Genomic DNA, 22,841 nt, shown 5'->3' on the forward strand with positions numbered 1-22,841 from the left:
AGGGGAAGAAAATGGGAATCATATACAACCCCAGGACCCAGAGACAAGCCAGCTTCACATGGAGGTGGGCACCACTCTAGCCGATTTCACAGCCCTGGAATCATCCTGTGCAGACCATTTGGAAGCCTGCTTTCCATCCATTTAGCATAGGAAGCCTTTTCCTGTGTCCGTGAATAGACGGTTTTTAATACAGGAACAAACTGGTTTGTGTGAGACCCACCTATTCTTAAATGATGTTTTTTTTTTTTTTTTTTTTTTGCGGGGGCTGTACATAACATAGAACAGAACATGTTTCTAGCTAAAGATTTCACGTCTGGCCGGGTGCAGTGGCTCACGCCTGTAATCCCAGCACTTTGGGAGGCTGAGGCGGGTGGATCACCTGAGGTCAGTAGATCGAGACCACCCTGGCCAACATGGTGAAACCCCATCTCTACTAAAATATGAAAAATTAGCCTGGCATGGTAGGACGCACCTGTAGACCCAGCTACTCGGGAGGCTGAGGCAGGGGAATCGCTTGAACCTGGGAGGTGGAGGTTGCAGTGAGCCAAGATTGCACCATTGCACTCCAGCCTTGGTGACAGAGCAAGAATCCATCTTAAAAAAAAAAAAAAAGATTTCGTGTCAAAGTTCATCTTTGACAGGAGAGGAAGACGACCCTGGCTGCCCCACTTCTCTTCCCCTTCATTCAGTAAACAATGGCCTTGTCACACGGCTGCAGTGCCCTGGCTCTCCTGAAAGTGCCCTGTCTCTTCAGCAGGCCCCGGGTGGGAAACACCCGCCTCTTTATAGATCTCACACATCTGTCTCTCCCCTCTAGTGCTGCCTGTGTTTGCCAGCAGCATCCCCCAGGCCCCCAGGCCTGCAGCCTCAGAATCGCCTTGTTTCAGGCCTGCGTGCCCACCTCGTGGATGTTGCTGGGGCCCCTCTCCCCTTTTCTAGTCTCACAGCATCTGCTCTGGGTAAAGCCATTCTCGATCCCCAACTCTTGTGTTATGGCAGGAGCCTCCCACTTGCCTCTTTGGTCTTTCTTGCCTGCAATCCTGCCTCACCTGCCGCAAGAACGAGCTTCCTACAGACCAGCTTGAGCTCCCATTCTGGGCTCTACCTTTCAGCCCAACTGAGCTGCTTCTCACCCTTCCAGATGCCCCAGGTTTTTCCTGCATTGGTCATGCTTCTCTTTCATCTCTGCGCATCTCAAGCTCAGTGGTTTCAAGGGTCATGTTCTCATATCATGGCCTCCACAAAGCCTTCCTTGATTCCTGCTAGTTGCAAGTTGCACGTTTCCCGTCTGCTGGCACTTTATTTGTTCCTCCCTTAGATACCTGCTGAAGTTTATGTCTGTGTTACAATTAGACTATAAGCCTCTTGAAGGCCGAAACTGTGTCTTCTTTAACTTGGCTTCAATGCCTGACATGGAGTAGGTGCTCAAAGAGGCTGGTAACATTTAAGTTAAAAGAGAATGGATTGATAACAGTCTTTTACTTTATTTTTTGAGACAGGATCTCGCTTTGTCACCCAGGCTGGAGGGCAGCAGCATGATAATTGCTCACTGCAGCTTCAGCTTCCTGGGCTCAAGTAATCCTCCTGCCTCAGCCTCCCAGGTAGCTGTGACTACAGGCAGGCTCCACCATGCCTTGCTAATTTTTTTTTTGTGTGTGTAATGGCATCTCACTCTGTCGCCCAGGCTGGAGTGCAATGGTGTGGTCTCAGCTCACTGCAACCTTTGCCTCCTGGGTTCAAGCAATTGTTCTGCCTCAGCCTCTGGAGTAGCTGGGATTACAGGCACCTGCTACTATGCCCGGGGCTTCACCATGTTGCTCAGGCTTGTCTTGAACTCCTGAACTCGTGATCCACCTGCCTCAGCCTCCCAAAGTGCTGGGATTATAAGCAGAAGCCACTGTGCCTGGCTGGTAACTGTTTTTATGCCAAAGACCCAGGGATTTTAATTGGCTGTTAACTGATTTGAATTGGAGTCATCTGGAGCTAAGAGTGTGCCGTGACTGCTGATGAGCAGGAGGCAACTTTGGATTGTATTAAATCACAGGCTCATCTCCCACAATCCCTCCACTAGCCGCTTCCTACTCCCCACCAAGCGTCCCACAGTGCAGCCTCCCTGACCTTCTTCTACTTCCCTAAATCATGGGGCATGTATTTTCATGCCCCAAAGCCTTTCTTCTCTTTTGTTTATCAAAATCTTACTCATCCTAAAGGTCAGATGTTACCTTTTAAATGCAGGGCTCCCAAATCACCACTCCTTTTTCCCATTTCGAGAATTGATGCTCCCTCTCCTGCGTGTCTATAGTCCTGGTTCATATCAGCATCATCATAGCAGCTGCTATTTGCTAGTTCCTGTTTTGTTCCAGGCACTGTTTTAGGCTCATGACATAAACTAGCTCAGAGCCATCTTCAACACCCACTGAAGGCAAATGATAATAATGGTAAATACTTCTATAGTACTGTCTGTTCCAGGCACTATTCAGTGTGCTTTACATGCACTACCCATTAATTCTGCACAGTCACCTTGTAAGGTAGGTACCATTATTTTTTATTTATTTTTATTATTAAAAATAATACCATCAACCAACTCACACCAGATAGGTACCATTATTATTGCCTATTTACAATTATGGAAGAGGGGCTTAGAGAAGTTAAGTGATCTTCATGAGATCACATAGCCAGTGGGGCAGAAAGGCAGTATGGTTCCAGAGTCCACGCTGTAGGCGCTATGCATAGTTGACTTTGTCGTCAAAGGAGCCGAAGCTCAGAAAGGTTAAGTAATTGCCCAAGGTCATGCATTCAAGTGGCAGATATTGGAGCCAAACCCAAGCCTGCCTGACTCCAGGTCTATGAGCTCCTTACTCTGACCTACCTTTCTTTTTTTTTTTAAAAGGAAGAAAGAAAGAAAGAAAAAAAAGAATGAAGAAGAGGAAGAAAAAGGAAGAGAAAGAGAGAGAGAGAATGGGAGTATTGCTTTCTTGCCCAGGCTAGAATGCAGTTTAGAAATGGGTATTGAAAACCTCTTTTGGCCGGACGCGGTGGCTCACGCCTGTAATCCCAGCACTTTGGGAGGCCGAGGTGGGCGGATCACGAGGTCAAGAGATCGAGACCATCCTGGTCAACATGGTGAAACCTCGTCTCTACTAAAAATACAAAAAATTAGCTGGGCATGGTGGTGCGTGCCTGTAATCCCAGCTACTCAGGAGGCTGAGGCAGGAGAATTGCCTGAACCCAGGAGGCGGAGGTTGTGGTGAGCCGAGATCGCGCCATTGCACTCCAGCCTGGGTAACAAGAGCGAAACTCTGTCTCAAAAAAAAAAAAAGAAAAAAAAAAAAGAAAACCTCTCTTATACCAATAATTATACTTAATGATGTAGACAGGAAGGAATAAGGGAAGAAAATAACAAACAAGCAGCCAACCAATATTTCATTTAAACCTATGAAATGCTATGCGATTACTGAGGAGTGATTTACTTCCAATTATGTAGTCACTTTTGGAATAGGTGTGAGGTGATAATGTGTGTTTTGTGTATTTAAAGTGGAGAGTTCTATAAATGTTTATTAAGTTTACTTGTTCCGGGTCTGAGTTCAAGTCCTGGATGTCCTTGTTAATTTTCTATCTCGTTGATCTATAGAATCGTTAGCTCTTCTTGTTACTTTGATTCTTTTGCCATTATGTAATGTCCTTCTTTGCCTCTTTTGATCTTTGTTGCTTTAAAGTCTATTTTATCAGAGGCGAGAATTGCATCTCCTGCTTTTTATTTCTTTGTTTATTTTTACTCTCTGTTTGGTTAGTAAATCTTCCTCCATCCCTTTGTTTTGAGTCTTTGGGTATCGTTGCATGTGAGATGGGTCTGGATGCAGCATACCGATGGGTTTTGGCTTTTTATCCAATTTGAATATATATGAGTTTAATACTGCCATTTGATGCTAGCTGACTGTTTTGCCCATTAGTTGGTGAAAATTTTTCATTGTGTTGATGCTCTTTGCTTTTTTTTTTTTGAGACGGAGTTTCGCTCTCGTTATCCAGGCTGGAGTGCAATGGCGCGATCTCGGCTCACCGCACCTCCGCCTCCTGGGTTCAGGCAATTCTCCTGCCTCAGCCTCCTGAGTAGCTGGGATTACAGGCACACACCACCATGCCCAGCTAATTTTTTGTATTTTTAGTAGAGACAGGGTTTCACCGTGTTGACCAGGATGGTCTCGATCTCTTGACCTTGTGATCCACCTCCCTCGGCCTCCCAAAGTGCTGGGATTACAGGCTTGAGCCACCACACCCAGCCTTGCTCTTTGCTTTTTGATATATTTTTGGAAAGGCTGATATTGGTTGTTCCTTTATATGTATAGTGCTTCTTTCAGAAGCTCTTGTAAAGCAGGCCCGGTGATGGTGAAATCTCTAAGTACTTGCTTGTTCGCAAAAGATTTAATTTTTCCTTCGCTTGTAAAGCTTAGTTTGGCTGGATAGGAAATTCTGGGTTGAAAGTTCTTTTCTTTAAGGATGTTAAATATTGGTCCCCACTCTTTTCTGGCTTGTAGGGTTTCTGCTGAGAGATCTGCTGTAAGTCTGATAGGTTTCCCTTTGTGGGTAACCTGACCTTTCTCTCTGGCTGCCCTTAGTATTTTCTCCTTCATTTCAACCCTAATAAATCTGGCGATTATGTGCCTTGGGGTTGGTCTTCTTGAGGAATATCTTTGTGGTGTTCTCTGTATTACCTGGAGTTGAATATTACCCTGCCTTGCTAGGTTGGGAAAGTTTTCCTGAATGATATCCTGAAGAATATTTTCCAACCTGGATTCATTCTCTTCATCACATTCAGGTACACCTATCAAACGTAAATTAGGTCTTTTCACATAGTCCCATATTTCCTGGAGACTTTGCTCATTCCTTTTTATCCTTTTTTCTCCAATCTTGTCTTCTCGTTTCATTTCACTAAGCTGGTCGTCGACATCTGATATCCTTTCTTCTGCTTGATCAATTTGACTGTTTAAACTTGTGTATACTTCGCGAAGTTCTCGTGTTGTGTTTTTCAGCTCCATCAATTCACTTATATTCCTCTCTAAATTGTCCATTCTCGTTAGCATTTCGTCAAACCTTTTTTCAAGGTTCTTAGTTTCTTTGCATTGGGTTAGAACAAGTTCTTTTAATTCACAGAAGTTTCTTATCACCCACCTTCTGAAACTTGCTTCTGATAATGGAACACACTCGTTCTCCATTAAGCCTCGTTCCATTGCTGATGAGGAACTGCGATCCCCTGTAGAGGGAGAGGCATTCTGATTTTGAGTATTCTCTGCCTTTTTAGGCTGGTTTCTTCTCTTCATTATATATTTATCCCTCTGTCGTCTTTGTAATTACCGACTTTCTAACTAGGTCTCTGAGCGGACGTCCAACTTGTTGATTCCCAGCGCTGAAATCTGAGCAATCCACTGCGCTGGCCAAAACAGCGGTGTTAAGATTGATGGTGCTTTTCTGCCCGGGAATCTCTGGACTCTGCACCAAGAACTGCCGCGCTGAGGTGCCAGCAAAACCGTCGCGCCAGCCACAAGAGTCGCCCTGGTGACCCGTGGGGCTCCTCTGCTGGGAATCTCTTGGTCCGTGAGCAACAAATATTCGTCTGAAAGTGTGGCGTCCTCTCGTTCTCTGCGCTTTCACTGGGAGCTATGATCCCGAGCTGCTAGTGATCAGCCATCTTGGATCTCTCTCCCCTGACCTACCTTTCTGTCTAGGAGGAGCTGGCAAATTTTTTTGTGTAAAGACCAGATTGAAATATTTTAGGTGGCCGGGTGCGGTGGCTCACGCCTATAATCCCAGCACTTTGGGAGGCTGAGGCAGGCAGATCGCAAGGTCAAGAGATGGAGACCATCCTGGCCAACATGGTGAAACCCCGTCTCTACTAAAAATACAAAAATTAGCTGGGCGTGGTGGTGCACACCTGTAGTCCCAGCTATTCAGGAGGCTGAGGCAGGAGAATAGCTTGAACCTGGGAGGCAGAGGTTGCAGTGAGCCGAGATTGCACCACTGCACTCCTGCCTGGCGACAGAGTGAGACTCCGTAAAAAAAAAAAGAAAAGAAAAGGTTTTGGGCTTGGTGGGTCATAAAGTCTCTGTTGCAACTTTGTGTTGCAGCAAGAAAGCAGTTATAGACAACATGCCAGTGAATGAGCATGACTGTGTTTCAACAAAATGCTGCTTATGGACCCTGAAACTTGAATTTCATATAGTTTTCACAGGTCATAAAATGTTTTTCTCCTTTGGATTTTTTTCAACCCTTAAAAAAATGTAAAAATCGTTCTAAATTTCTCGCCCATACAAAAACACGTGGCAGGCTGGATTCAGCCATGGGCGGGCCATAGCCTTACTTTATAGCATTGTGACATTATAGAATGATTAGACAGGCATGATTTGCCTTTTTGCTCTCTTTTTCCTAGAATAGTTCAGCTCAGGCCCCAAACATGGATACTCAATTGAGAAAAACATGAGACCTTTGGTAAACAAGATGCACATTCCCTAGAAAGAAGTTCAGAGACCACGCATCCTGCCCTGAGTGTACCTCTTGGAGTACATCTAGTTTTGAGATGAGGTTCTAAGGGTGCTCTGGGCTGTTGCCTCGCTGGCTAGTCTTGTATTTGGCTGTTGAACCTGGCTAAGAACTCTAGACCTCAGGCGACAGTTCCTTGATTGTGCTCCTGGGAGTGGAAGAGACCAGTCAAGGCAGAATTCCTGGGCCAGAGGAGGGGAAGAGACCACAGTCCCTGCTTGGTTGGCAGTCAGAGGGCAGGACTCACGGCTCAGAGAGGCTTCAGAGCTTAATATATTGAAATAATAAAAGGCCTCAGGACTTGGCAATGTTTTGTTTTAATTCAACTATAAAGAGGTTTAATATGCATCAAGCTTAGGAATATAAATACTGCTTAACATTTTCTATTCAAGTGAACTTATGTTTAAAGTTGCAAACCAGCATTTTTGTTTTGGTATAAAGAGGGTCTTGCTATGTTGCCCAGGCTGGTATTAAACTTCTGGCCTCAAGCGATCCTCCCACATCAGCCTCCCAAAGCACTGGGATTACAAGCGTGAGCCATTGTGCCTGGCCAAAAAACCCAGCATCTTGCAACAAACTTTCAGAACAAAATCTGTTTCAAACAGAAGATGATCTATGTACAAAAATTCACTGACTTGGCTGGGTGCGGTGACTCATATCTGTAATCCCAGCACTTTGGGAGGCTGAGGCTGGCGGATCTCGAGGTTAGATTGAGACCATCCTGGCCTACATGGTGAAAGCCTGTTTCTACTAAACTTTTAGAGATTATCATGTCACAACTTCTACAAAAAAGTAGCCAGGTGTGGTAGCACATGCCTGTAGTCTCAGCTACTTGGGAGGCTGAGGCAGGAGAACTGCTTGAATCTGGGAGGCGGAGGTTGCAGTGAGCCAAGATCTCACCACTGCACTCCAGCCTGGGCAACAGAGTGAAACTCTGTCTCAAAAAAAAAAAAAAAAAAAAAAAAAATCACTGATTTAAAAATGATTTCTTTTTGTGATTTTGAGAGAAAAATTTAGTGATTATTTGTAGCAATTAGCAACACTGTAGGGGGAATTATTAAGATAGGATTCAGAATAGTGAAATAAACTCTTGCAAGTAAAACTTAAAATACTACTTGAGAAGACGTTCACTGCAAAGGTGGTAACCTTATTTTTTAAAATGCTTTTTGTTGAAAGTTTAATCTACATACAGAAAAGTGAACATATCGTGGGTATATAGCTTGGTGGATTTTCACAAAGTGCACACACTTGTGGAATCATTATCCAGATCTGGAAGCAACAGATATCCTTTAAAACATCATGAACCGGGCCAGACATGGTGGCTCATGCCTGTAATTCCAGCACTTTTTGAGGCCGAGGCGGGTGGATCACCTGAGATCGGGAGTTCAAGACCAACCTGACCAACATGGAGAAACCCTGTCTCTATGAAAAATACAAAATTAGCCAGGCGTGGTGGTGTATGCCTGTAATACCAGCTATTTGGGAGGCTGAGGCAGGAGAATCGCTTGAACCTAGGAGGCGGAGGTTGTGGTGAGCCAAGATCATGCCATTGCATTCCAGCCTGGGCAACAAGAGCAAAAATGCATCTCAAAAAAAAAAAAAAGGAACTTACCTATACCTTATATACATAAAGTTATGTCTCTGCATATACACATATGTACATATATATTGCTAATTACGGTGAAATATGGAACTAATCCAAAGACAATGAGGAACAGCTGTGCAGTTAGGAATTGTTGAAACAGTGGAAATCTGTTTAGCTAAAATCCAGCAAGTGTGTAGACAATGTTGAAATTTTGAAAAGTTTAAATCTGAAAAATATTGGCCGGGCGTGGTGGCTCACACCTGTAATCCCAGCACTTTGGGACCAAGGTGGGTGGATCATGAGGTCAAGAGATCGAAATCTGAAAAATATTCGGAAGATATATACAAGTGTCTATTTGTTAGATAGTGAAAACTGGTAATAATTTGGAGTGATAAAGTTTAGAGATGGTTACACTTTTTTTCCAAAGTTGCTTAAGATTTTTTGAATTGCTTTGCTTTCTCCACAAGAACAAAGCACTCAGCCCCACTTTCCAGTTGGGGAGCTCCCCCATGGGTTCACCCATCCTGAGCAGGGCCGGCTTTTGCTGGGATGTCCCTGCTAGGCTGTGAAAGGGCCATTGAAGGTGCTGGCTAGAGATGGGTTGCTGAGGAGCGTGGTGACTTCCTGGCCATCTAATTGTGTTAGATTCATGGTGGAATCAATTTCCTTAACGAATGCATTGGCTGCTACCAGCACAGGTCCTTTGTGCAAAGCTCCTTGAGGAGGATGACATTTAGATGTATTCTCTGTAACTGATAGACCATCCCCAACCGGTGATGGACTCATATTTTTTTAAAAAGACAGCTGAGGATTCCACCAGCATTTTGAAGTAAGCTACCTCCATCAAAACCCAGCTAATTCCAAACCTGCAATAATAGTAGTTAATAATAGTCATGATTTCACTCAAGCTTTATATTATGCTGTATTGTTCCAAAAAGACTTTCTTGCGAAACCAATAAGAGAGCATTTCCAAATGTACAAAGTATTGTAAAAGTACAAGCAGAAATGATTTCTGTGTTGTTATCATTTCCATCTGACCCTTATAAGCTCCCAGTGAAGAAGTCAGGGCAGATCTGATTCCATTTTACAATTGAGAAGACCAACCATTTCAGCAGAGTGGTGGTATCTATGTCAAATGTACATAGAGGTGTTTGGGGAACACAGCAGGGATCATCTGATCTGGCAGGGGCAGGGGAGTGCTGGGGGTCAAGGAAGGCTTTCCAGAAGGGGTGGGAGTTGGGGCGTGAAGGAAGAGCAGACCTTTCCGGCAAATAGGGTGGCACGGTGCAAGCCAGCGAAGGGTGTTATGGTGGAGAATGGGCGTCTGTTAGCACGGCCATTATTGAGGCCAAAAGGAAACCAGAATTTCCTACTGGACAGCCCTCAGTTTTCCGGAGAAGGAAACGGGTTAGGATGTGTCTCTCTTTGTCTCTTTGCCAGAGTGGGCAGGAGGGCTGAACCCTGTTGCTTATGCGACGTGAAGCCTCCCTTCCCTCCTCTGTCTCTGTGCATGTGAACCATGGAGGCCTGTTGAGGGACCTTTTTCTGTGAAAATGGTAGAAAGAGGAAAAAGGGCAAGAACATCAAGTTATGGAGACCCCGGAGGCTCTGGAAGTGAAGGCTCATTAAGTCCATCTGATTCAAGCCCTGAGAAGAACGGCCTAGAGGGCCACTCAGTGTCACCACCCACGACGCTGTATGAAGATGCTCTCGTAACTCTTCCGTATGAAGAGACGTACTTGGGCCACTCTTGCGAGTCAGCCACTTGGGAAATACCACAGAAGACTCACTTTTTTCACTCAGAAGCCCTTTTAGAGAAAATTTCTTTCGGAGAAATTCCACTGAAATCAAGCCCATCAGGCTCACATGCTGATGGTGTAACCTGTGGCGGCTCGCTTCTGGACACATGTGACCCACTCTGAAGATATCTGTCATGTCCATATAGGGTATCGCTCTGCCTCAGAACGCAGCTCCTCCCCTACCCCCCTCCTCCCCCAGCTCCATATTTAGGCATCTGCCAAGGTTCCTCCTGTCCTCAAGGCTTATCATCCATCTTTACTGCCGCACCATAATGCAGTGTGTTTTTGTATTCACTGTGGCAGATAATAAAGGTTCCTCTTTTGGCTTCAGTTTTAATAAGACTATCAAGAACTACTTTACAGTTTGGGAAACTGAGGCCCTGAGAGCTGACTTGATGGACCACTTGGGGTCAGAACTGGTTGGCACAGGAGACTCACTTGATTGAATAGAGACTTTTTCTCCTTACCGACTCTCTAGGTAGCAAAGCTCAGACGGGAGTCCCTCCCTTTCTCTCTTTTTGTAGCCATGTCTGGGTGTGAAACACACAGAACACCCTTTGCTGGAGAAACCTCTTTGTGCTACTTTAAATTCCCCACTTAGAGTTAATAACTGTTTATCATTATATTTAGTAATTGTTATTTGATGATGCTATTAATAGGGATGACTTACTGCATGTTTACTATGTACATATAGTATGTTTATATTATGAACTTGCTAAGAATTTTGCACTCTAGGCACACATAATACTCTCAACAACCTGTGATCCTGTGATGCAGATATCATATTATTACATTGACTTTGCAGAGAAAGAAACTGAGGCTTAGGAAGGTTACGAAAATCTTCCAAGTTTGTCACATAGGTAGTCAATTGAGTAGCTTGGATTCAATGCCAGGTTTACCTGACTTTAAAGCCCATGACCTTAACAATTATGCCTTATTCATTTCCTTTTGCAGATATTTGCTCAGGAAATTTGGCTTTCACTCAGTCAGTTTATTAGAAAGTTTATTTAAATAATCGAACGGGCTGGTGTGGTGACTCATGCCTGTAATTCCAACACTTTGGGAGGCTGAGGCGAGAGGATCACTTGGGCCCAGGAGTTCGATACCAGCCTCAGCAACATAGTGAGACCTTGTCACTACACAAACTAAACAAACTTAGCTGATCATGGTGGTGAGTGCTCGTAATCCTAGCTACTTGGGAGGCTGAGGGGGGACGATCGGTCACTTGAGCCTGGGAGGTGGAGGCTGCAGTGAGTATGGGAGACAGAGCAAGACTGTCTCAAAAAATAAAGGTGGCCAGTGGCAGGGTGCAGTGGCTCACACCTATAATCCCAGCACTTTGGGAGGCCAAGGCAGGTGGATCACTTGAGGTCAGGAGTTCAAGACCAGTGTGGGCAACATGGTGAAACCCCGTTTCTATCAAAAATACAAAAATTAGCTGGTGTAATGGTGCATGCCTGTAGTCCCAGCTACTCAGGAGGCTGAGGCATGAGAATTGCTTGAACCCAGGAGGTGGAGGTTGCAGTGAGCCGAGATCATGCCACTGCACTCCAGCCTGAGCAACAGAGCGAAACTCCATTTCAAAAGAGTAAAGTAAAATAAAATAAAATTAATAAATAATAAATAAATAAAGGACTGGTGCATGTACATTTTTCCTAATTCTGGCCCTGCTACATTGGGGTCATGCCTATAATCCCAGCACTTTGGGAAACTGAAGTGGGAGAATCGCCTGAGCTCAGGAGTTCAAGACCAGCCTGAGCAATAGAGTGAGACCCCCTCCATCTCTATTTATAAAAAATAAAATAATTAAATTTAATAAAAAAAAAACTTAAAAATGTCTTAAGAGGTCTTGGCTCTGGACTAAGTCACACATGCATATATTTGAGTTGCCTCGTGGTCTAAGGATCTAAAGTCTAACCAAAGCCTATGGAGCCCTCAAGGAGTCTTCCTCAAAGGTCTGGTATCAGATGGGGCCCAGGACCATCGTGCATGAGAATGACCTGGTGTGAGTGTGCAGAAAGAGTCCAGGTGAACATTTGGCAAAGCAGTCCCTCCGCTATGGATGTTCAGTATTTGGTATTTCAGATAGTAGTGAAATAGATGACTTGATGGCTCCCTATAATTCCCAGATGCCAGGTTTTGTGCTAAGTCAGACTCTTCACATTCTGAATCCTTACGATGATCACATGAGAAAGTCCTTTTATTATTTTCATTTTTATGAGAAAACCAAGGTTCAAAGAGGTTAAGTAATTTGGCCAAGGTCACCTGACTTACATGTGTTTAAAAACATGTATATGTGAACATCATGTGAATTATTTATTTGGCTAACTCATTTGCAAAGCCTATTAGGTATAACTAAACAACAGAGATGGTGGGTTGACAAGGATAAAAATGTCTTGGAGGCTGGGCGCAGTGGCTCACGCCTGTAATTCCAACAGTTTGGGAGGCTGAGGCAGGAGGATCCCCGAGGCCAGGAGTTCATGACCAGCTGTGGCATACACATGCAGTCCAGCTACTCAGGAGGCTGAGGTGGGAGGATCACTTGAGCCCAGAAGGTCCAGCCTCAGTGAGCTGTGATGACACCTCTGCACTCTGGCCTGGACGACAGAGTGAGATCCTGTCTCAGAAGAAAAAAAGAGAGAGAGAGAGAAAGAAAAACAATGTTTTGGAAAGGAATGCCAGGGTTTAGAGAAGTGACTTAAAAATCATGTCTTAGACCAGACTTGTAGGTTTGCTTTGTATTGCCTTGCGTGGCACATGTCAGGAGGATCGCCAAGGGGAGAGGTTATAAGCCCAGATTGCAGCAGTAACTTCTACTCTGAATTTTGGTCTGAAAGACTTTTCTTTGTCTGGAGTTGGGCTGGCCTTGTGACATCGTGCTGCAGCAGACACGACACTGCCTCCAAGGTGGAGCTCATTGCCTGGAGCTTTCCCTCCGCACTGAAAGAGAATTTATTTGGCTTTTTCATGAAATTCAGATTCTGTCCCATTTATGCAGTCCTGTTTAAGTGGCAGGCACTGAATATGGTTGCTTTCAAGCAAGATATTTTGTTTAACCAGGGGCCTAGCGGAGTTCTGGATACACAGATGGCCATCCAAAAATGTTAAAAGAAAGAAATAATGTAATCCTCGCAGCATCTCTGAGAAGTGGTGCCTAAATTTATCACAATCTTGCAGATGTGTAAGCTGAGGCGTAGAGTTCAAGCAATGCACTCAAAGCCATGTGTAAGTGATAGTGCCTGATTCCAGATGCAGATAACTCCAAGGCCAGTCTGCTGCATCTCTTTCCAGTTTTTGGAAAAACCACAGCAAATTTTTAGAGTTCTAGTAATTTCTCTTCCCCTCCCACAACACGTATTCCCATAAACCAAGGACCATGTGACTAGTCAGTAAACAAAAGGAAATGCATATAGCAACTGTCGCTCCTAACATTCTTGTTTCTTGCAGTTTCCAAGGGGGCTAGATCCATCAGAAGCTGAAGCAGCAGAGAACGCTCTCAGGACCCTTTGCCACTTCTTGAAGCAGAAGCCGAGAGACAGCTGTTTGGAAACATTTCCTTCACACACCAGGTTGCTACTGAGGTCTTTTTCATGTTGCAATCAGAGCAGTTGCTTGTTTTTGTTTTTTTTTTTAATCACTTGAGTGCTTTTAGAGATAAAGTCAGCTTCTGCTTCTTGACCGGGAGGCATTGCGGGTGTGTATGCTGGGGAAAGACAGATCTAAGCTCTCCCCATCGAGGGGAAGAGTGGATTGCACAAGTGGGGTTGGATGGCTACACTGAGATTGCCCCACCTTTAATCAGTTTGCCAGTGAGGAAGCCCCCTGTCTACAAAAAAGGCAAGAAAGAAAGACTTCATTCCCCCACCCACCTTCTCTTTCTTTTCCAGTTGAAGACTCGGCTTTGGAGGTTTTCAAAGCAGACGGCGAGTCTCCCTTGGACGGGCAGGGAGAAGTAACATTCTGCAGATCACCGTCAGAGGTCCTGAGGACGCAGACCTACCTGGCTCGCATTCCCCTTGCTGAATGGCGTGTGCTGCTGCCGCCCACTGAGAGTTCCTTTGGGATTCTGACTTGTGAGTAGGACACGAGGCTGGGAAGATGCTGAGTTCCATCAAGTGCGTGTTGGTGGGCGACTCTGCTGTGGGGAAAACCTCTCTGTTGGTGCGCTTCACCTCCGAGACCTTCCCAGAGGCCTACAAACCCACAGTGTACGAGAACACGGGGGTGGACGTCTTCATGGATGGCATCCAGATCAGCCTGGGCCTCTGGGACACAGCGGGCAATGACGCCTTCAGAAGCATCCGGCCCCTGTCCTACCAGCAGGCGGACGTGGTGCTGATGTGCTACTCTGTGGCCAACCATAACTCGTTCCTGAACTTGAAGAACAAGTGGATTGGTGAAATCAGGAGCAACTTGCCCTGTACCCCTGTACTGGTGGTGGCCACCCAGACTGACCAGCGGGAGATGGGGCCCCACAGGGCCTCCTGCATCAATGCCATAGACGGGAAGAGACTGGCCCAGGACGTCAGAGCCAAGGGCTACCTGGAGTGCTCAGCCCTTAGCAACCGGGGGGTACAGCAGGTGTTTGAGTGTGCCGTCCGAACTGCCGTCAACCAGGCCAGAAGGCGAAACAGAAGGAGACTCTTCTCCATCAATGAGTGCAAGATCTTCTAAAAGCCAAGAGACTTCACACAACACTTACGTATGCGCCCCAGAGATTAATGGGGAGCGGGGGGAAGCCAGGAAAGCTTGATGTTTTCTCTGGGTACACCCCAAGCAGCGTCTCCTTTTGGATACAGTTATTGACAAGGCTTGGCCACTGGATGTTTTCACTAACTACACTCTACAAGTGAACTCCTTGCCTGGGCCAGTTTGAAAATCCCTTGGGAAGCTGCAATGAATATTCCATCTTTGATTAAAAAAGTGACACAGTCTCCACAATTTTGGACAACGAAGTGAGTTTTTCAAAGAATTCCATATTTAAAGACACATTTTATTTAACTAATAACACAATGTATTGCTTTTGTATATAATTAGTTTTCACACTTGGAAAATCTTTTCCTACATCCTCGAAAACATAAACTGCTCTGTGAGTGAAATAACCATACGAAGCTCTTCATATGTTTGTAGTGTTATTATTTTCACCTCAAGTAGAAAGTCTGTTGAAACCACTTGGCTGCTGGATTTAAATGGGTAATCAAATTTAAAAACGACCATAAATGAATCTTTGCAATTTATCTTCTACCTACCTGTTATTCAGAGTTGGATATAAAATACAGTTCCATGAAATATCCTAATACTGCCTAATCATTTTAAAGTTATTACTATATTTTTCTGAAATGATAAAACATCACTTATTTATGATAGTGTCTTTCACTCAATTCCAATTAAACATTCCCCTCTCATTCACAAGACTGACTGGAACTCCATCTTTCAGTAGAGAATCAGACTGCTCCAAGAAACAGCAACAGAACTTGAAACAGAACAAGCGGGAGAATCTCACTTTCACTTCTGATAGGGTGGCTCCCAGGCGATTGCAGTCTTCTGAAAGGCACTGGGGTCAAAGTTCCATTAATTTGACAAATTTGTTATATTTAAGCTCTAAACTAAGCTGTTGTGGCAACATAATTTATGAATTACAAGATCTAATTAGGATTATCGGGAAGGTGTCTACATATATATGTGTATGTAAGGGGAAAAAGGTAGAATTTGCAGTCTTTAAAAGAGAAAAATCAAATGCCAAGCACGGGAAGAGGAAAGCACTATGGCAGCTGCCCAGATAACAGAAAATTATCAGGGGAAATACTGAGTAAATAGACACACACAGACTCTCACACAACCTGCTCTCACACACAACCTCAAACCCCATTCTCTCTAATAGTTTAAAAGCAATGGTGTTGCTCATCTGTTAAAGTTGAGAATACAAGACCACCTAACTTAAGGTAGAAGTTGCAAAGGCTGGGCCAGGCACAGTGGCTCACGCCTGTAGTCCCAGCACGTTTGTGGTGAAACCACGTCTCTACTAAAAATACAAAAATTAGCTGTAGTTCCAGCTACTCAGGAGGCCAAGGCAGAAGAATTGCTTGAACCCAAGAGGCGGAGGTTGCGTTGAGCCAGGATTGTGCCATTGCACTTCAGCCTGGGTGAAAGAGCAAGACTCCGTCTCAAAAAGAAATTGTAAAGGCTGGCACCTAGATAGATCAATTAGTGCCCCAATCAAAACTTAGAAACACTCTGAACAACCTTTAGGAAGGTACATCATTGTTTTGGGGTAACAATGGCTATTACACACAAAAGGTAAGGCGGCTGGCATCAATGACTTTGATTAGAACGATATTGACATAGCCAAACTACTTTTTCTGTTTCCTCGTGTGGTCAATTCCTTATGTCTATAATCAATATCAAAAACCGAATTTGTGCTCATTCACATATTGCCTTCTCCTTCTCTCTCTCCAGTAAAAGGCCTGGGACTGGGGTCTTGATCTCTGGTGGGAGGGTTGCCTTGGTTCCCTGGGGCTGACACAGCTGCCTTGACCCAGTCATCTCAGCTCCCCAGGCTGGGGCTTGTCCTCACCTCTGAGTCACCCGCCTCCCTTGACCCGAGAGCCCCTGTCTCTAGTTCTCAGCAAGGGTGGGGGGCTTGAAAGATGACTGGGCAGGGGAGGGGAAGGGATCTCATATCCTCTGATATCCCTGGGATCCTCTTCTTCTCCCTCAACACACAGATTAAATCACAAATGCAGATGTTCAGGGCCAGCCTTTGCGTGAGAGGTATTTAACATGTCAGTGGGAATGAATTTCCATTCACTGCAGTGGGCTGTCCCCCAGGCTTTTTTCTCTCTTGTTGAAGAGAGATGGGGGTGGGTATCTGAAAGTGGGAAGGACTCTGGTACATGATCCTAAGTGAGAGAAGAGGAGGTGGTTCCACCGTGGCAGCAGAGCAGGAAGGGAAGGCCAGAGAGGGCACGGTCAAATGGCTTTTCTGTCACCTGGGCAAGGACACGCAGGTGAGACCTACACCAGTTGGCGGGAGCCAAGCTTAGCAGCTCCCTCTGGCAACCCTCACACCTGAGACCAGGAATCTATGTGTAAACCCTTTCCAGTGATGGAACATGGCAGAAATGGAGTCAGTAAGTGTCTGTCTTCCTGCTAGACTGCTGTTCTGGAAGGTAGCACTGCCTCCTGGTCTCCTCACTGTCCCCAGGACTCAGCACAGGGAAGGCAATGGAACTAAAGTTGTGTTGAACTGAATTAAAGGAAAGGCATTGGGCTTCTGTGCTGCTCAGTGGTTATAAAAGGAAGCAGACCCTCACCCGCCTTGCAAGGGTAAGAAGAAAAATAGGCCATCTTGGTAGAATCCATGTGATGTGTGTTCCACATGGGCACATTCTTTTGCCTGCCTAGATGCACATATGGGTTTTTTTGTTTTTTGTTTTTTTTTTGTTTTTTTTTTAGACAGAGTCTTACTCTGTTGCCAGGTGCCAGGCTGGAGTGCAATGGCGCAATCTTGGCTCACTGCAATCTCCGCCTCCCAGGTTCAAGCAATTCTCCTGCCTCAGCCTCCCAAGTAGCTGGGACTACAGGCACACGCCACCATGCACAGCTAATTTTTTTGTATTTTTTTTTTTTTTAGTAGAGACAGGGTTTCACCATGTTGGCCAGGATGGTCTCCATCTCTTGACCTCGTGATCTGCCCGCCTTGGCCTCCCAAAGTTCTGGGATTACAGGTGTGAGCCACCACGCCCCGCCTGCAGATATGGGTTTCTTTTACCTCAAGAGTTGTGGTACCTTTTAGTAGACTGTCGCTTATCGATTCTTCACTATTCCAAGTTAATAGTTAATAGTTAGCTATCAAGCAACATTAAGTATGTTCTTGATGACATTAAAGAGTTAATTTGCATGGAGGGGTAATCCATCCTTGTCTCCATCAGACTGGGCTGCTACAGTGGAAAACCATAGACCAGGGGGCCTTCAACAACAGAAATATATTTCTCACAGTTCCGGGGGCTGGGAAGTCCAAGACCAGGCACAGCATGGTTGGGTTCTGAGGAGACCCCTCTGCCTGGTTTGCAATGGCCACCTTCTTGCTGTGTTCTCACATGGTAGAGCAAGAGATCATCTTTCTGGGGTTTCTTCTTCTAAGGACACTAATCCCATTCAACCCTCATGACCTAATACCTCCCAAAGTCCTCACCTTCTACTATCACACTGGGGATTAGGCCTCAACATTTTGAGATTTGTGGGGACACAAACATTCCATCCACAGCGATTCTATTCTGTCTTACTTTACACCCACTAGTTAACTGGGCAGCAGAATCCGGGGCGGTGAGTGACAAGAAAGCTGGAAGCGTCTTGATAGCTAAAGTTCGTTCGGTGCTTCAGATGTGCTGTGCTGGCCACCTTGTTAAGCATTCTTTCGCCACGTGTGTGTAGGCCCGCATTACACTGAGTCCCATCTTACAAGAGGAAACTGAGGCTCACCATGTTGATGTGACAAGGCCAAGCCCATGCAGCTGGTGAGTGGCTGCCCCGGGAGTCTCAAGCGGGTCTGTGTGACTCCAAAGCTCTGCTCAGAACCACCCTGCCCCACTTCCTCCCAGAGCAGCTTGACTGAATGGCCTTGCCACATCCGACCTCATGTAGCTTGCAGCCCCACCCTCATCAGTCAAGTAGGCTGTATTTTAAAAAATACATGTTTAAATAAAATATTCCAAGTCTGATCTTTGTCCTCCCCTTTTCTTTCTGGTAATGAGAATGGGACCCATCTATGTCACACAGCACCATCATTTGCAAAGGTCTTTATTCCAACCCTTGGTATTTAAAGCATAATTCCAAAGGCTGATTGCATGTAAATTGGCAGAGATGAAATTTAATGTTATAAAAAGCTTGAGAAATGTTCCCTTTTACTTTTTTTAATTAATTTTTTTTTTATTGAGATAGGGTTTTGCTCCGTCACCCACAATGGAGTGTAGTGGTGTGATCATGGCTCACTGCAGCCTCCACTTGCAGAGCTCCAGCGATCCTCCCACCTCAACCTCCCAAGTAGCTGGGACTACAGATGCATGCCACCACTCTTGGCTAATTTTGAAATGTGTTGTAGAGATGGAGTCTTGCTATGTTGTCCAGGCTGGTTTTGAACTCCTGGGCTCAAGGGATCCTCCTATCTTGGCCTCCTGGAGTGCTGAGATTTTAGATGTGAGCCACTGTGCCCAGCCAATATTCTCTTTCTCTTCGTTTTTTTCCATTTTTTTTTTTCGAGGTGGAATTTTGCTTTTGTTGCCCAGGCTGGAGTGCGATGGTGCAATCTCAGCTCACTGCAACCTCCGTCTCCTGGGTTCAAGTGATTCTCCCGCCTAAGCATCCCAAGTAGCTGAGATTACAGGCATGTTCCACCATGCCTGGCTAATTTTGTATTTTTAGTAGAAATGGAGTTTCACCATGTTGGTCAGGCTGGTCTCGAACTCCTGACTGCAGGTGATCCACCTGCCTCGGCCTTCCAAAGTGTTGAGATTACAGGCGTGAGCCACAGTACCTGGCCAATATTCTCCTTTTCTTGTCTCACTTTTCCACCCCTGAGGTTTCAGGTATTTCCTTTGAATAAGGGAGTGATGGGGAAAAGGAAAGTCTAGTTCTTTTCTTTCAAGGATTTGGTACTTGGGGGGGCCCTTTACCCAGAATGAGATGTGATGGAAGGACTTGAGTTGGTGCCTCTGTAGAGTTATGATATGACAGAGGGGACCGGGCATCTGTGAATGTTCGGCCCCAGTGCTGAGAAAGCAATGCTTACAAGTTGAGTGAGATCAGTACAATTCAATAGTAGGGACCTACTCTTCCTGAGACTGTATCTGCCCAGATAAAGGAAAGAAACATAATCAATGGCTAAGATCTCAAGCAGGTTTTCACAAGAAAAGATGAACTCTGAAAATTATGTGTGCTATAAGTTCATAAAGAGTTCTTGATTAAACCTAAAGTCTACATTAATTTTTTGGTAGATTCTAAAATGTATCCTAATCTGGAACTCAATACTAATGGTAGGTAGAAAGCCATAATGAGGGAGTGGAGAGACCAGACACTGGTCATGTATTTTGGGATCAGAAAATGTGGGTTGTGATCCCACATTTGGCTTTAGTTCCCCTTTCTTAAAACAGAAATACTAATTCCTAGGATACTCTATAAATATTGGTATAATAATGATTGTGGGCTGGGCGTGGTGGCTCACTTTGGGAGGCTGAGGCGAGCGGGTCACTTGAGATCAGGAGTTCAAGACCGGCTTGACCAACATGGTGAGACCCCGTCTTTACTAAAAATACAAAAATTAGGCAGGCATGGTGGCATGCGCCTGTAGTCCCAGCTACTTTGGAAGCCAAGGCAGGAGAATTGCTTGAACCCGTGTGGCAGAGGTTGCAGTGAGCCGAGATTGCACCACTGCACCCCAGCCTGGGGGATTCAGCAAGACTATTATGTCCCCCGCAACAAAAACCAAACCAAAACCAAAACACACAAAAACGCACAAAATGTGTCTGTTTTACCACGTAATTTTGGTATAATTAAACTTGACTAGCTAAAAATTATATTTTCATTACACTTGCTAATTTAAGATGGTGACAACGATCCTCGTTACACACTGCAGGGAAGTGGTGATGATGAGAGCTTGGCAGTCTTCCTATGTAAGTTTCCTTTTATCATTCTTCCCATAATAAAGTCTCAGGTAATTCACATCCCACCCTCCTGACTGCTCTCTGCTTGTTGTCCCCACTCCCCATTTCCATTTTCCACCTTTCCCTGCCCTCCTCTGGGCCTGGGAGGCTAACCCTGTGGACTGAATCACCCAATCTCTTCCTGCCTGGCTTCCACTTGAGTTCAGCCAATGGGACACTGGCAGGAAATCAGAGCGTAGTGACAGCGAACAGTTGGGCGTTTTTTCCCCATGCCTTTCCGGCTTTGGTGCTACTTATTTGGCAATAGCCATGAGTCCCTCCATGGTTCTAGCTCCTACTGGGAGTGTCTTTTCCATGGATCCAGCTTCTACTGGGCCCTAGGATGGTGTTTCCCTACCTCACCCTCAGCCCTATGGGGGGTAGTGGCTTCCTGCTGGTCCTCGTCTTTGGATGTAGCAGCATCCCCGATGTGGTCCCTTGACCCCGACCTCCATAAGCAGTGCTTTCATTCAAGTCTCTTCATTTGCACCACCTGGAATAATAAATTTCATTTCCTGTAGGACTCTGAGTGATAGACTCATTAGTCATCTATATAGTCTGTCATTAAATGATTGCTCAAACCCCTACTGAAGGATATGGGTTGGCAGTCTAGGCAATTGCCTTTTCCTGAGCCTCAAAACCTAAGAAATACCACTCTTAACATCTGTTTGCTTGGAAGAGAAAGGAAGAGGTTAGTTAATTCTAATCTGAATGAACAAAAGAATAGCTCTGGGATAGCAACATTCAAAAATTGTGGGTCTCCTAACAATATATTTACATTCAAGAAGCTCTGCTAGTATCCATAATACATAAAGAACAACTATAAATCAATAAGAAAACAGCCCAGTTTTAAACAGATATTTCCCAGAAGAGAAAATATATGTGACCAATAAACACTAGAAAAGGTGCTTCATTTCAGCTGGGCGCGGTGGCTCATGCCTGTAATCCTAGCACTTTGGGAAGCTGAGGCAGGTGGATCACCTGAGATTGGGAGTTCAAGACCAGCCTGACCAACATGGTGAAACCCCGTCTTAAAAAAAAAGAAAGAAAGAAAAGAAAAGAAAAGAAAAAGTGCTTCATCTCACATGTACTCAGGGGAATGAAAACAAAATCCACCCTTAAAATATTATTTCCAAACCACCATATTCTCAAGAGAATTAAAAAATATGACATTGGCTGGGCGTGGTGACTCATGCCTGTAATCCCAGCACTTTGGGAGGCTGAGGCAAGCAGATCATGAGATCAGAGACTGACAGCATTCTGGCCAACATGGTGAAACCCTGTCTCTACTAAAAATACAAAAATTAGCTGGGCGTGGTGGCGGGTGCTTGTAGTCCCTGCTACTCAGGAGGCTGAGACAGGAGAATCGCTTGAACCCGGGAAGTGGAGGTTGCAGTGAGCCAAGATTGCACCACTGCACTCCAGCTAGGGTGACAGAGAGACTCCGTCTCAAAACAAAGAATAAAAAATTTTTTAAGCACAGCAATCATTAACACATCATTCAAGTAAGCGCTTCCCTCTTCTGGGGAGAAAGGCGATGAGGGTTTTGACGGGGTGTCACAGGTAGTGGTAATGTTCTATTTTTAAGTTTGGGACATGGGTACTTGAGTGTTCATTAATTTTTTCTATTATTTTTTCTTCAAAAATATCCAGATATATGTTATGCATTCTTTTGTGTGTGTATGATATAATTAATTTAAAAAATTTAGGCCGGGCATGGTGGCTCACGCCTGTAATCCAAGCACTTTGGAGGCCAAGGTGGGCGGATCACCTGAGGTCGGGAGTTCAAGACCAGCCCGAGCAACATGGTGAAACCCCGTCTTTTTTTTAAAAAAATAAAAAATTTAAAGTTCAGGTTCTAAAGCCAAATTGTCTGAACTTGAGTCTCAGCCCCACCACTCACTAGGCTCTGCAGGCTTGTGTAAGTTAACTAAACTCTCTGTAAAATGGAGAAAATAATATAATGAGCATTAAAGGAGCTAATGTGGGTAGAGGCTACACTATGTCTACTACAATAAATGGCAGCTATGTCATTCCCTTGTCCTTCACCTCAGAGCTGGCAGGATTCTGCTGTTAAGGATGAAGACCCTGAGGTACTGAGAACATCGCCTGACCTGCCTAAGCCCGCAAGCTGGTGGCAGATCCGGGCCACCTCACTCTTCCTACTCTTTGTTGCACTTTTCTGTAAATTCCTAAGAATTTACAGAATTTTTACTTGTTCACTTTTCA

The 22,841-nt window shown here is 45.0% G+C and overlaps 1 protein-coding gene across 4 annotated transcripts in view; it reads left to right on the forward strand.

Annotated features, from left to right (window-relative positions):
• The window catches only part of RHOH (ras homolog family member H), a 59,320-nt gene extending 40,685 nt beyond the window's left edge, over window positions 1–18,635 (forward strand). For all 4 annotated transcript variants that reach the window (XM_064366540.1, XM_064366535.1, XM_064366537.1 and 1 more), the window contains exons 2-3: window positions 13,363–13,484; window positions 13,803–18,635. In XM_064366540.1, coding sequence (XP_064222610.1) covers window positions 14,014–14,589 — 576 coding nt within the window. In that variant the 5' untranslated portion in view covers window positions 13,363–13,484; window positions 13,803–14,013 and the 3' untranslated portion in view covers window positions 14,590–18,635. The remainder of the gene's footprint in view (window positions 1–13,362; window positions 13,485–13,802) is intronic.
• The last annotated feature ends 4,206 nt before the right edge of the window (window positions 18,636–22,841 follow it).

Source organism: Aotus nancymaae, unplaced genomic scaffold (assembly GCF_030222135.1).
Source record: "Aotus nancymaae isolate 86718 unplaced genomic scaffold, 86718_ANA_hifiasm-v0.15.2.pri h1tg000006l, whole genome shotgun sequence".
NCBI lineage: Eukaryota > Metazoa > Chordata > Mammalia > Primates > Aotidae > Aotus > Aotus nancymaae.